This window comes from Psammomys obesus, unplaced genomic scaffold, assembly GCF_907164565.1.
Source record: "Psammomys obesus unplaced genomic scaffold, mPsaObe1.curated_primary_1811, whole genome shotgun sequence".
Classification (NCBI taxonomy): Eukaryota; Metazoa; Chordata; class Mammalia; order Rodentia; family Muridae; genus Psammomys; species Psammomys obesus.
In genome coordinates this window covers 18,258,915-18,272,837 of record NW_026591598.1, presented here as the reverse complement: position 1 = coordinate 18,272,837, position 13,923 = coordinate 18,258,915, and the positions used below count along the sequence as shown (strand labels likewise).

At 54.1% G+C, this 13,923-nt stretch overlaps 1 protein-coding gene across 8 annotated transcripts in view; it reads left to right on the top strand.

The window, feature by feature from the left end:
• Arhgef10l (Rho guanine nucleotide exchange factor 10 like) overlaps positions 1 to 13,923 on the top strand; it is a 145,821-nt gene that overhangs the window by 41,269 nt on the left and 90,629 nt on the right. For 5 of the 8 annotated variants that reach the window (XM_055610920.1, XM_055610919.1, XM_055610918.1 and 2 more), the window contains exon 1: positions 9,301 to 9,479. In XM_055610920.1, the coding sequence (XP_055466895.1) occupies positions 9,443 to 9,479 (37 nt within the window). In that variant the 5' untranslated portion in view covers positions 9,301 to 9,442. Of the gene's footprint in view, positions 1 to 9,300; positions 9,480 to 13,923 lie in introns of those variants that run through there. The other 3 variants (XM_055610914.1, XM_055610913.1, XM_055610912.1) reach the window with 1 other exon arrangement.

Genomic DNA, 13,923 nt, shown 5'->3' with positions numbered 1-13,923 from the left:
GTGTGTGTGTGTGTATGTGTGTGTATGACTGTGGGGCATGTGTGAGTGTGCACTTGTTCCCATGTGCTTGGAGAGGTCAGAGGACCACTTTGGGGGTTCAGTTCGCTCCTTCCACCTTGTTGAGAGAGGGGAACCATTCGCTTCTGTGCGGGTCTCCCGTCTCTGCGCCTCGTCTTGCTGTGACGGTAGACGGCAGACGTGATGCTGCGCTGGGCTGTCTTCTCGTGTGCCTTCCAGGGATTGAACTCAGGCTGTCACCAGCACTTTCACCTGCTGAACCTTAGCACAGCTCCGGCCTGAATTCTCAGCCTGCAGAAGCGTCTTCGAAGGCTCCACAGGGAGAGGTCCCAGAACGCTTGCCTTACGCTAGGTCCCTACTGAGGCCTTTGCTGCCCTGACGGGCAGGGTGCCACTGGACCGTGGTGGGAAGCTCTGTGGGTGGGTGGGTGTGGTGGAAAGTGATGAGGTGTAGGTTAGGGCCACCGGAGTGTATGCTGAGCCCCTAAGCAGTGCCTGCATAGTCCGTTAGTGTGAGATCTGCTCCGGTGCCGGGGCCAGGTTCGTGCCTCACCCCAACCCTGGGAGCCTCAGCAGGTCAGCGCAGCGGGGCAGCCCAGCTTGGTCGTAGTGAAGTAGTGAAGTTCGAGGATGCTCTGCCCCAGAGCACACACTGTGGCGTCTTCCTGGAGGTGGTTACAACACCAGAAGTCTGGTCTAGGCCATTCCTGCCACAGAGCCGGCACCTGCACTGGGGGTGGGGGGAGTGTCTGCCACCTGAGGACAGGTACCTTGGGGGAGGGTCCTCTGGGGGCTGGGAAAGCTGGGAGTAGGTGCTGTGCTGGTGAAAATGCTTATGAATGGCAAAAGGGTGAGAGACTTGGGCGCAAGGGAGGAGAGGTGAGATTAGCCCCTGGATGTCAGGGCAGGTGAGTGAGTCCTAGGGACATGCCCCAGGACCTGGTCTCAGTGCTGAGGCCACGCATGGACTTACTGCTTCTGGCCTTTGGGGCTGTCTGTAGTGGGACATGGTCTGTGCCTCTCCCACCCATAACTAAATCCCCTTCAGATGCCCTCCCCCGACCCCCGACCCCTTGGCTCTAGCCCACCACCCTTCCCTTCCCTATCTGGAGGCTAAAAAACTTCAAAGTCCGCCATCTCAAGCTCCTGATGACATTGGCCCAGCCCCTTCATTAAATTAATCCACACTTTTGTGCTCTCAAAAATGAGGGTGGCTGGACGCCCTCTTAGTCTGGCCTCTGACCCCTGGGAGGGAGCTGAGTTGGCCCAGGCCAGTGGAGTGACAAGCCCAAGTCCTTCAGCTCATTCTCATCTCTAATCACCAGCTCACAGCTCAGAATGTAGCTGTCCCAGGGTCCCCAGAGAAGAGGGTGGAGCTGATGAACTGTAGGGCGTTTTTTCACATGCATTCCAGCCTGGCTGGGCTCTGGGGACAGCAGGGTTAATGTGTCTGGGGCTGGGAGGGGGAGGGTGGAAGAGGGCTGAGTCTGGTGGCAGCCAGGCACCCTGACTGGGTCCAGCAGCAGCTTCTTCACACAGCTCTGGTTTCCAGGGCGACAGACCCCAGGGACCCCTCTGGCCAGGCTGTGGGGCGGCTCCTTCCCACAGAAGCCTGGGGGTGGTGCCCCTCACCCTTCCTTCGATCATTGAGATCATTGACCAGTGGGGTGGCCTAGGAGATCTTTGGGGTGGGGCGGGCACCTAAGCGGAGCTGGGGACAAGGGATTCTTTGTCCCTGGGCTGCCTTCATTGACCAAGCCTCACCCACCCTGGGGAGGAGAGGCTCCCTCCCTGTTCCCTGTAAAGAAAGGAAGTTAAGAGACAAGGGCCTGAATGACCCAATGTCTGGGGATTCAGTGGCCCAGGGGGGAGGAGCCAGGCCCTGCTGTCTCTTTGGTCCACTCTGCCTGGGGGGAGGGGAGAGGACTCCCTCCACCCTCAGCATGTCCCTTCCTCCAACAGCAACATCTGAGGGACAGTCCTGCCCTCTCTCTCTCCCAGTGCCTCCAAGCTCCATGGCCTCTAGGCCTTAGGGATATCCCTCACCCCTCTCAGGCACCGGTCCTTCTGGGACAGGAAGGAATTCAGATGACAGCTGTGGGGGACACGAACTGACTCCATTTCGGGGTTTCTGTCCCTCGGCTGGTCCTGAGCTGGAAGAAGTCCTGCCAGGGCTTGGCTTGGTCATCTGTAAAATAGAATCTCCCTGCTAGGGCATTCATGAAGAACCTGCAGGATAACCCAGTACCTTAGTGTAGAGCTGGTCCTCAGGAGCCCAACTGAGGCAGGGTCCACACCCCTCTCATCTTTGCCCATTTTCTTGGTTGAGTCAGTGGTCTTTGAGAGCCATCTCTGATAGTGCCTCCACCAGGTGGCTTTTAGTGCTGAAGAATTCCAAGGGCTGGGCTTTACATAGTGGCCATGGTGTCCTCTTCTGGCTGGGACAGCCCCACTTCCTGCTCAGGGCCATCTTCCTTTGTAGCCAGCCTCTTTCTCTCCACCTGGGTTTCTGGGCAGGGCAGAGTCCCCTGGGAGGGGTTTGGTGTGCAGCCCCCCCCCAACCATCTGAAGCTCACCCCTCCAGCGGCAGAAGCTCTGTGCCCTTTGTTTCCTAGCAGGGAAATGCTTTGTATTTAGTTGGGCAGCTGTTATGGGCACCTGGTATAGGCCACACCCAAGACACTGCTCCTGCCGAGAGATGAAGCCCAGAGCTTCTAGTCTAGTGAGCAAGACCCCTGTAATAGGGGCTGTGTCACCAGCCTTGTGTGTGATCCCGTGTTCTCTGAGCTTTCGAAAATAACCTCTGGGCTTAGGACCAGCCACACCCCAAGTCAGAACCTCTGTGTCTCCTTTTTTAGAAAGCTCCTCAGCCAGGACCCTGCAGCCGCTGTGTGAGGTAGAATCAAGGGAAGGGTCTCCATGGAGAAAGTAAGACTGGGCTTTGAAGGTTTAGTAGAAGTTTGCTGATTGAGGGGGTGGATTCCATCTGGAGAGAACAAACAAACTGAACAAAGGTACCGTGATCTGAAAGCAGGTCTCCATGTCCCGGGCTGCAGAATTCCAGGACAGGCCAGGAGCTGCTGAGACCAGAGGGACAGGTGAGGGGGTAGCCTGAGAGGGCCTGAGAGGGTCTTGCTTAGAACCTGGATGAGGAACAGGCTGACCAGAGTGGTCAAACTGTGGGATATTCACTGGGGTTCCTGAGGTGGGGCACCAGCTGGCCAAGTACCTGTCTGATGAGAGCCGGAAGCTAGAGAGACCCTAGAGGGTCTCTCTAGTGGGCCCAGCCCAAGGGCCTTCATTTTCCACCCTGGCTGTTTTCTTCCTGGTATCCAGGAGGCAGACTTGCTGTCTCTGAGATTGGAGTTCCTCAGTTGGCTGCCCAGGTCACACACCCTGTGCCTCATCCAAGGGTGGTGAGAATCCGTCTGGTACAGACTAGTGACGCTGGACCCTGTCCCTTACCCTCTTCTAACCCCTCCCAAGACTACCCTCCACACTCACAGTCCTTCCTGAAATCTGGGTCCCCCTGAGTGTGTCTTCTGGGGTTCACAGGGGCAGAAGGGAATAGGAGCCACTCAGAGAGCACTCACACACAGGCCTGTGCCGAGGAACTGAGCTTAGCAGGTAAGACACCATCAATGCATGCTTAGACTTTGACCTCGAGAGGGAGGGGAAACCCCAGGGAAAGCCGGAGGACAGGTGATTGAATCCTAGCTGGGGTGGCAGGCACGTCTGGGTGAGCTGCTGTTGAGGATGCTGGACACGGCTTGCCGCACCATGCGGATACACCCCAGAGCTAGCAAGCACTATGCACTGAGGTCCCTCCTAGGACCCCCTGGCTATATTTCACAAGTGCAAAAAGGAAAGAGCCTGGGAGGGCAGAACCAGTATAAAACCATAAGTCCAGGTGAATGTGGTAGGAGGGGCTTCCTTTCACCACCTCTGTTGGGGCCTCTTAGGCCCTCTGCAGTGAGCACCGGGGAAGGAAAGAAAAAGAAGCTGTGCAGAGCTGGCGCACACCTGTAATCCCAGCACTTGGGAGGCAGAGGCAGGAGAATCTCTGTGAGTTCTAGGCCTGCCTTGTCTACAGAGTGAGTTCCAGGACAGCCAAGAAACCCTGTCTCAAAAAACCAATATAAGAAGGAAAGAAAGGAAGGAGGAAGGAGGAAGGAAGGAAGACAAAGCAGCCACACACTCAGTGAAAGCCATCCACACTTTATTTCTGACTCTGAGGACAGAACCCCGGACTCGGCAGTACTGAATCACACTATACGCCCTCAGCCAATCTATCGGCATTTTCTTCTTGTTGCTTGAGACTCTTACATAGCCCAGGTTGGCCTCAAATTTACTATGTAGCTGAGGATGACCTTAAACTTCTGATCCTCCTGCCTCTGCCTCCCAAGACCATCAGCACGTTCTCAGAACCAGCAACTGGTCCAGATGTGGCACTCTTGCTACCCAGATGTGGAACCAAGTTCAAGGAAAGGGAAGCGCCTCCCCCTGTGGGTGCAGCATAAGCCAGGCAGGGAGTGTGAAGGCCATGGCTCAAAGTAGGGATGGGTCGCCAGGCATTTCAGAGGGTGAATCTCAGCTCTGGCTGCGCCATGCAAGGGATCACCTGCCCCCAGTGGAGAGATGGCCTGAGCTGGGATGAAGTGTTGACGTGATCAGTATCACAGTAAATCACGGTAGCCAGCATGGCCACTGTTAGATGGAGACACTGACCGCGTGACATCCAAGTGGAAGGGTTATAGATATTCTCTTTCAGGCTTTTAAAAAGAAAACTGGACAGGAAGGTGAACCCCAGAACTGTCCCCTTTTACGCCATGAAATGGCATAAATGGGGTAGAAGAATCTGTTCTTAGGGTGTCACTCAGCAGATTCAAGGGAACAAGGGAGAAAGTCTGGGCTCTGGGGTATGTCCTCATAGTGTGCCAGGCTGTGTGGAACTCAGTGACCGGACCCCAGAGAGGGCGTATCCAGCATCTGGCACCCTCCACAGCAGCTCGCTGAGACACGCCTTCCACCCCAGCTAGCGATTCAATCAGCTAGCATAACGGTTTCCCTGGGGTTTCCCCTCCCTCTCGAGGTCAAAGTCATGACAGTTCACGCCTGTAATCCCAGCACTCAGGAGGTGAGCACAGAAGGGTCAGGAGTTCCAGGTCAGCTTCAGCTACATGGCTCGAGGGCTAGCCTGGTCTATCTATATGAGCTCTTGTAAAGAGAGAGGGAAAGAAATGTAGCAAGGCTCTGGGATGGCTGGACCGCCCTCCTTGCCGGCTACTTTCAGATGTTTGTTATGTTTTCTCCTTCAAGAGAGCTTGCCTCAGGGAAGGTCTAGCCTGGTCTTGCCCTACAGCAGCACAACACAATCACCTGGGCTCCAACACCCCTCTGGAAGCTTCCAGGGCCTGCGCTGCTCAGGGAAAGCTTAAAATGCATCAAGCTCCCAGCCAAGCAGCTCCTGTCTTGTGTGGCACCCTCATTTGCTCTCTAGCTGACTCTTCCATGGTGCAGCCTGGAGGCCTCTGGGTAGGCTTGTGCATACCCACTGCACAGAAGCAAAGTCCGGACCCTCAAGAGGCGAGGGGAGGCTGCGGTCACACAGAGAGGGGCACCCTGGCCCCCACGGAGACCCCCTCCCCCCAGGATGCTGCTCCTAGACCCTCAGGGCTGCAAGCGCTGGGATCTGGGTCCCCTGAACTCCTGTGGTATGGCATCCTGAGAGAGAGTCCTGTTTACTACCCCTTATTGTGGGTCACGGGGGTGGGTGTATTGGCACACAGTCCTTCCACGCCTTGCGGTGGCCTCAGCTGTCCTGCAGAGCATCCTATGGGCTAGGTCCTAGATCCTCACCTCACAGGTGTGGACACCAGGGCTCTGCTGAGCTGTCAGTGGTCACACAGGTCAAACGTCTAGCCTGGGCTCCAACTCCAAAACAAACTGGTTGTCACAGCCGTGCCTTCTGCGTTAGCAAAAGGAAGACTGGCTGGCAGAGGCTGGTGATCCTGAATCCTCTTTGGAAGTTCTACCTGTGCTCTCTGTGTTGCTGGTTACTCACAGGGCCTGGAGAGGTGGTGTGGGCTGCTTTGAGCCAGCCTGCTCACTTACTCACATCCTTTGGAGACTAGTGGAATGGCTGTGTGACCTGGGGCAAATCCTTAACCTTTCTAGCCTGTTTCCTTCTCTGGAAAGGATGGGGTGATGTGGGAATTAGATGGAAAACATGGGAGAAAGCTTCCTGTTCTATAGGTACTGCCATGTGCCTTCCTGTCTAGGGAAAACCTTAGGCCCTGAAGGATGGCGGGTGGAGTGGGCAGGATGTGGGGCTTCTTAGCCTGGAAGGGAAGGTACTGGATTTTGGATCCAAGATGACGTCTAAGCATCCATCAGTCATGGTTGTCACATCATGTTTGTGAGGCTGGATGATGATGCTTCTATTTGCCTTCTGTGGAATGGGCACTTGTTTTCCTGCCTTTGGGTCTCAGTGCTCACAGGAGGATCTGAGGGATTGAGCCCACGGGAAGGCTCCCTGCAGGGCAGCTATGTGGCGGCACTCCCATCTTCAGTTTGCAAACAGGGTGACATCAGCCCTTCCCCGGCCATCTATCCTTGTATCTTGTCTTTTGAGGGGCGAACCCTGAAGGCTTGTGAACTCACCTCCACAAAGGCCTAGGTGGGGGTGGAATGGGGCAGATGCCACCCACTCCGGCCTCGTTCGTAACACCGAGAGACCAGGACAGCCTCTGCCTGTACAGCTAGGGCTGACTATGACCTTCGAGGAATTGCGGTACTCTCTGGGGCAAGGGCAACGCTGCTGTGTGCTGCTTAGGAAGGGAGCTTGGGCTAGGTGATGGCTCGGCCCATTGGGGTGCCTGCTGTGTGAGCATGAGGACCGAGTTCAAAGTCCCCGAGCCATAAAAAGCCAGATGTGACCACCAGCACACCTATAACCTTAACACTAAGTGTGTGTGTGCGCGTGCGTGTGTGTGCATGTGTGTGTGGTGGGGTGGGAGGTACAGACAAGATGATTGCTGGGCACACACATATACACATATATCATATACACATAATTAAAAATAGTGTATATATATATGTGTATATATATATATATATATATATGTTAAAGGTGAGGCTGAGCTGGAGCTACATATCTAGCATATGCAAGCCTCTGGGCTCAATCCCCAGTGTCAAAAAAACAAAAACAAAAACAAAAACAAAAAACAACCCATCTCTGTATTTTTGCACTGCTCAGAAATCAGCAAGAATCAAACCAAAAGCCAACAATGACAGTACAGGGGTCTGAATGGGCTGAGGTGTTCAGTGGTCCCCCGTGTTTGCAGGGACTATACTCCAGGATTTGCCCAGTGCTGTGTACGCTTCAGAAGCAGGCCAAACAGCAAGACACATCAGTGAAAGTGAGCAGTTAGGAAGCAGAAGATCTGTGGCAAACCGTTGGACCATGAAAGCTACGGTCAGGCTCATAGACAGACTCTGAGCCGCCAGGTTCCTCCCTGGCCTCCTTGCCTCCTCTCGGGTAGCGCAGGGAGATGCCCAGTGCCCCAGTGATGAGATGAAGCGAGGCAGGAGGTGTGGATGTGTGGCAGAGCAGGAGGCTGTGGTCAAGGGACCACAGCAGAGCCTCGGTGACAGGCTTGACTTCGGGGTGGCTGAAATAGAAGATGATGGCGTGAATGGGGGAGGAGGGACAATTGAAGACGTTTGTGGCAGCTAATGAATATGTTGGATTGTTCTAGAAACATTTTTGTTTGTTTGGTTTCTTGAGACAGGGTTTCTCTGTGTAACCCTGGCTGTCCTGGAACTTACTCTGTAGACCAGGCTAGCCTCGAACTCAGAGATCCACCTGCCCTGCTTCCTGGATTAAAGGCTTGCATCTTTGCTCCTGGCATAGAAGGATTCTTAAAAAAAAAAAAAAAAAACAAAAAACTGATATTAGCTCTTTCTGGGAGCTTAGGACTTGGAGTAGAAGAAAGATTGTGTGTGTGTGTGTGTGTGTGTGTGTGTGTGTGTGTGTGTGTGTGCATTCATATGCTTCCATAAACACACAAGCGTGCATGCTTGCACTCGTGTGTGTCTGGTACTCACAGAGGCCAGAAGAGGGCATCTGATCCCATGGAACTGGAATTATAGACAGTTGTGAGCACCTGGTGAATGCTGGTAATCAAACCCCGGTTCTCAGCAAGGGCAGCGTGTGCTCTTAACTGATGAGCCATCCCTCTAGCCCCACAATGGTTCCTTAAGGAACATAGACAGTGTATGTCCTCGGTTCGAATCTTGCCTCTTCCCAGCTGTGTGGGCTTGGGAAGGTTCTGGGCATGCTCTGGACCTCGTTTTCTCATTATGAAGGTGTCAGTCTTACTCGTTATGTGTTTGGAGTGACCTCGGGCTGCAGGAGCTCCACGAATGTCAGTGTCATCATTTTTTCCTGCCCTCCTTGCGCATTCCATTTTTATTTGGTCAGTTAGTTAGTGAAAATGCAAGTTATTTTTAGTTAGTAAAAATAAAAGGGAAACAGGTCCACAGCCAGCTGGTGACAGGGTCAGGCTGGACAGAGCTCTCTGCTCTTTCTTAGGACCTGATTAGAAGGACAGCTACCAGAGCAGAGGTGCAGGGTCTCTCTCCTGGCTCTGTGAGGCACATCTGGCAAAGGTTGCTACAGAGCCTGGGGGAGCCCATCCCCCAGGGCTTGAGCCCATGCCATTGGGAGTGGCCTGTACCACCTGGGCAGAAAGCTGCCCCAGCTTGGGGCATCTTGAATTCTGTCCCTGACCTGTGCCATCAACCTCTCTGTGGCCCTTTGCTTCCTACAACTGTGTACCGAGGCTGGTGGCTGCTTGCCAGCTGACAACCTCATAGGGCAGGACAGTGCATAACAAGAGAGGGTGGCTTTTTTCATGGGCACAGGAGGGGCCTTGTAAGAGCAGCTAGAGTTATAGGAGCCTGTGGTGGAGGGGATTCCATGAGGAGGAAGTGTCCAGCCGTTTTCGTGACAGTCCAGTCCAGGGCATTATAATTTCTAGAACTTGGGGTCCAGGGTGTTCAAGTGTAACCCCAGGCCCTGGGTGAGAACATAGGAGGGACCCTCTTGTCTGGCCCACAGGTTCCTATGGGCCGGGCCCCTTGATAGTGGCCTAAGGCAGGTGGTGGCTGCGGTGAATTCTGGGAAGATGGGAATTTCTGCCACAGCTGCCAGTTCTCTTATAAGTTAATGATTTATACTGGGTGGAGGCTGAGCCCTTTCTGGGGCTGCTGGGAAAAGCATGAGTGTGACTGGGCCGGAGCACAGCTTATGAGGCAGGCTCCCTCCTCGATCCTCCTTCAGGTTGTCCGACTGAGCCTCTGGCTTTCTTTTCACAGGAGAACAGTGAAGACGGTGCTAGACTGAGCTGGACCCTGTCTGATGGCTTCCTCGAACCCTCCTCCACAGCCTGCCATAGGTACTGTACCCAGAGGGCCCAGTGATAGAGCTGCACTGGCTTTGGGTAGGCTGGGCTCTGGGGCCTGTGTGCCCTGTAGGCTCCCTGTCCACAAGATGGAGTCATGTCTTTAGAGCAAACACCAGGCACCTTCTGATGTTTCACCTGTTGCCTATCCACAGAGCTGGATAGTTTGGGGGCTGGGGTTGAGGGGCACTGGGGGCCCAATTGGGTCAGATGAAGGTGCCAATTGTGATTGAGGGAGAAGGGTCTGGCTGTAAGGTTGGAACTTGGAGGCACCCCAGTCTTGACTGATTTACAAAACAAAACACCACAAAAACCTAAGAAAACCACTTGTTGATCTGGAATTCAGTCCAGCCTCTTGTGTTTTACTTGGCACCCCCTTCAGTCGGGCCCCAGCTACCACAGGGCGGCATCTGGAGCCCATCCTGATGGAGGGGCCACGGCTCTTTTACCCACGAGCTCAGTTTCCTGATCTCTTTCTTGTCTTTCCCTGCCTGCTTCCCAACCCCTGCCTGGAGGGAAGAGAGTACATCTCAGCTAGGGCTCCTCAGCGCCCAGTCCAGTCCTCCAAGTTCAGATCCTGACCCTGCCACCCACACTGCAAGCTTAGTATTGGGACGTGGTGTCTCTACGGCTCAGTGTCTTCATGCATAAACGTGGGGTATAATGACACCCTTTTCTGCACTGTTGCAAGGTTTAAACATACATAAAGAACTGTGTGTGGCAACCAGCACTCAGCGAATAGGATTGTGTGTCATTGGAGGGTGTGGGTGGCCTGTGTGGGTTCGTCCTCGGGTGTCTAAGCCCTGGTGGGGCCGGAGATGAGTCTCTTCCATTCTGGAATGTTCCTTTGTGGAGTGTGAGAAATCCACTAGTCTTTGGTTCTGTCTTCGCTATGGTGTTTGGACCCTCCCAGCAGCCTGCTTTCTAATGGCAATGGTGGCTTCTCAAAGTTCTTGCCTCCTAGACTCATTGCGGTTGGCTCTCTTGAGGGCTGGGTGTGTCTGTCAAGGGCATGAGTGACTGGCATCTGTCATGCCACCTGTCCAGATGAGGAGGAAGGGCTGGGCTTCCAATCACTCTGGGCTGGGTCACTGGATCCTCCCTCTGATAGAGAGCCATGTAGGATGTTCTGAGTGGAGGGCAACCAGCTCTTTTGCTGTGCCAGGGGCTTTGGGTCCTCCTCTCTCCTGCCAATGGGGCCCCCAGCTCTGTTTCTTCTACCCTGCAAGTTGGGAAGTAAGAATGAAAACAGAACAGACCCAGCCAGAACCTCCCTTCTGAAGTTTTTGACTGACAGCTGCCTCCTGGCTCTCCTGTGACCTGTTAAGCTTGTCCCTTGTCTGTGTCTAGTTTTTGTTTCCTGAGGAAGGGATGCCCTCAGATACCTGACCCATGCTGATCCACCCCATGCTTCATGTCTGTGGTGTGCTGGGGGAGGGGCAATTGCTTTTGGCTGCTGACTCCTGCTGCCCCAGTGAGCTGTATCCACTCCCCATCCGGGCGCTGTACATGTCTCTTCATCCTTCTTTTAACTTCCCAACAATCACTGGCTCAGGGCTGCCGGGAGTTGCTGGTTGGATTGGTGATGAAACAGCTGAGACTAGTCGGAGCTGTTTATGCTCTTCAAGGAAGGAGATGTAGACGTGACCCGAGTCCTTGACCGCCCCTGGGGACGTCAGTGTGGCCTGGGCTGGCCTGAGAACTGGAAGGGACAGCTCATGTTAACCATAGACACGGACAGGGCTCCAACCGGGCTGTAATAATAGTAATGACCATGATGGTGTCAGAAGAGTATGACGTGATAAATGACAGTCATATACCTGGCATCACTGTCACGCAAACAGTTGGTAGCGGCTGAGCTTAGGCCTTGCACCATGGGCCTCAAAGCTGACCTGTGTTTCCTCAAGCAGTCCTGGGAGCCAGTAGCCCTGGGCCCCCTAGCGCTGTGACCCCTTTCTTTGAAAGCAGAAGCTAAGCAAAGCTTGAAGATCAGGTATCTCCACACTCCCCCTACGGCGGTTGCTCAGGGCCGAGCGAAGCTCTAAGGCCTTAGCCACTGTGGTGACACTGACTGTATGTTCAGGGAAGCATTGGCGTGAAGACAGAAGACACTGAGAGGTTAAGCATCCGTAAAGCAGGATGAATCTCTGTTGTACCTTCCCCCAGATAGCAGGCAGTGACTCTGTGGTCATTTATTCTGGGACTGAAAATTTGTTTTGAGAGCTGGATGTGGCGGTGCATGTCTCTGATGCCAGCACTCCCTCCCACCACCGTGGCGGAGGATCAGAAGTTCAAGGTCAGCCTAGGCTAGTGAGTTTGAGACCAGCTTGGGCTACACGAGACCCTGTCTCTGAAAGCCAAACCACAGGGAGTTCCTGGGGTCTCCATGGCAGCCCCACTGACCAGCGGCAGACAGTGTACTGAGGAGGTAGGAGCAAGAGAAATTTATCTGAGGAAAAAATACCTCAGGCCTCTAGGGGCCAGTACAAAGGTCCTGAGTCAGGAGCTAGCTTGCTACATTGTTGTATGTCAAGAAGACCAGTGTGGCTGGAGCAGAGAGAAAAGGGAGAGGGCCGAGGGTTCTGTGCACACACGCACATGCGTGCATGGCCATATATATGATTGACTCGACTGTCAAAAACAGCATCAGAATTGAACTTGATGTGGGCTGGCGAGATGGCTCAGCAGAGGAGGGTGATTGCTGCCAAGTGACCTGAGAAAAATGACTACCAAGAGCTGTCCTCTGACCTCCACCAGAGTACCATGGCCACGAGTGATTTTCACCCATTCCTGAGTCATCTTTCTGGCCCCATTTTTTAATTTTTTTTTTTAAAAAATATTATTTTTACATGTATGTGAGTTTGTGAGCCCATGTCTGTGTCTTTGGAGGCCAGAGGAGGTGTTGGGTTCCCTGGAGCTGGGGCTGGAGGTCTGGAGGTGGTTGTAAGCTGCCGATGTGAGTGCTGGGAACTGAACTCAGGTCCTTTGTTAGTTCTCTTAACTGAGCCATCATCTCTCTAGCATCATCTTTTTCTTGTTTTTCTTTTTCCTTTTGACAGGATCTCACTTTGTAGCCCAGGCTGACCTCAAATATATAATCCTCCTGACTCAGCTTCCCGAGTGCTGTGATGACAGGTGTGAGCCACCACATCCAGGAGAGCTGGTCTCCCACCCACATGTACATCCGAGGGTCGAGGGTCACGCCTGGGAACCTCCTGGCCATCCCTGGGTGGGAGAGGCTGTTGGAATTGGAGGTGGTCGCCCATTCCCCCCCCCCCCCCGCTGCTCTCTGCTTTGTTCTCCCTTCCACTCATGTCCTCAGGGGTCTCAGGCAGCCTCCACCGCCTGCCATTCAAGTTGGAGCCCTTAGACAGTCAATGCTGCGCTGGGAGAAACACCTGCTCCCCAAATTCCCAACAAGTAGGGATTTGCTCTCCCAGGGGAACATACAGCAATGTTTGGAGACATTTTGGGGTTGGGAGCTACTGTCCCCCAGTGGGATGCTGCTGGCCTCTCACAGTGTGTGGGAGGACGCCACGGTGGCATTGCCCCGCTGTGTCAGTTACGCTGAGGCCCCGCCGTCAGCCGTAGGGAGTACTGCTGTTCTTTTCCGTTGTACAGAGGAGGGAACCAATGTGCAGACTGTTGAGTGGCACAGCTTGGAGGCTGAGGTTCCGCTCCCAGCTCTGTAGCACGGCCCCAGGAAGACCCTCAGAATCGGGAGAGCTCATAGACAGAAACCCCAGTCCTTCAGGACTTAGACAAAAGCGACAGAGTCCCAATCTGAGCCAGTCGGGCCCTCACAGTCAAGGGCACAGTCTGCTAAAGTATTTGGGATCCATAACTGGAGGGGATTATATGCCAAGCAGAGTAAGCCAGTGCTGGCCCATGCAGGGCTGAGGTGAGGAAAACAAGAGGCTGGAGCGGAGGCAGGCACCCTGTCAACTGATTTTAGGGAGACCTCTGAGCTGAGCGGTGAAGAATGAGGAAGGGGACAGGGAATGAACCAGGAGGGGAGGAGCAGGAAGCCGGGCCCTGCTGGAGACCTCTGTCCTGGGAGCTCAGGTCTCACACCTTGCTCAGCCAGCCTTAGGTGTCATCTGCCTTCCAGCCACAGTGTTCCCAGGAGGCTGTCTTACCACCATTCATATAGGGTAAAGAGCCTGCTTGCTCTCAATTGCCCTACACAGAAAGCACCAGAACTAGGTGTCTTCCTAGGAAATCAGCCAGGCGTGACAGCGCACGCCTTTAATCCCAGCATTTGGGAGCCAGAGGCAGGTAGATCTCTCTCAGTTCCGGGCCAGACTGAAAGGAGAGGCTATTCTCCACTGCCCTCTGCTCCAGAGACATGACCCAGTGCCCAGGGTGCTTTAGGAACACAGTAGGACCCTCTGGCTTTGAGCAGTGTGAGCCTAGTCTCCAAAACTGCTCCTCAGCT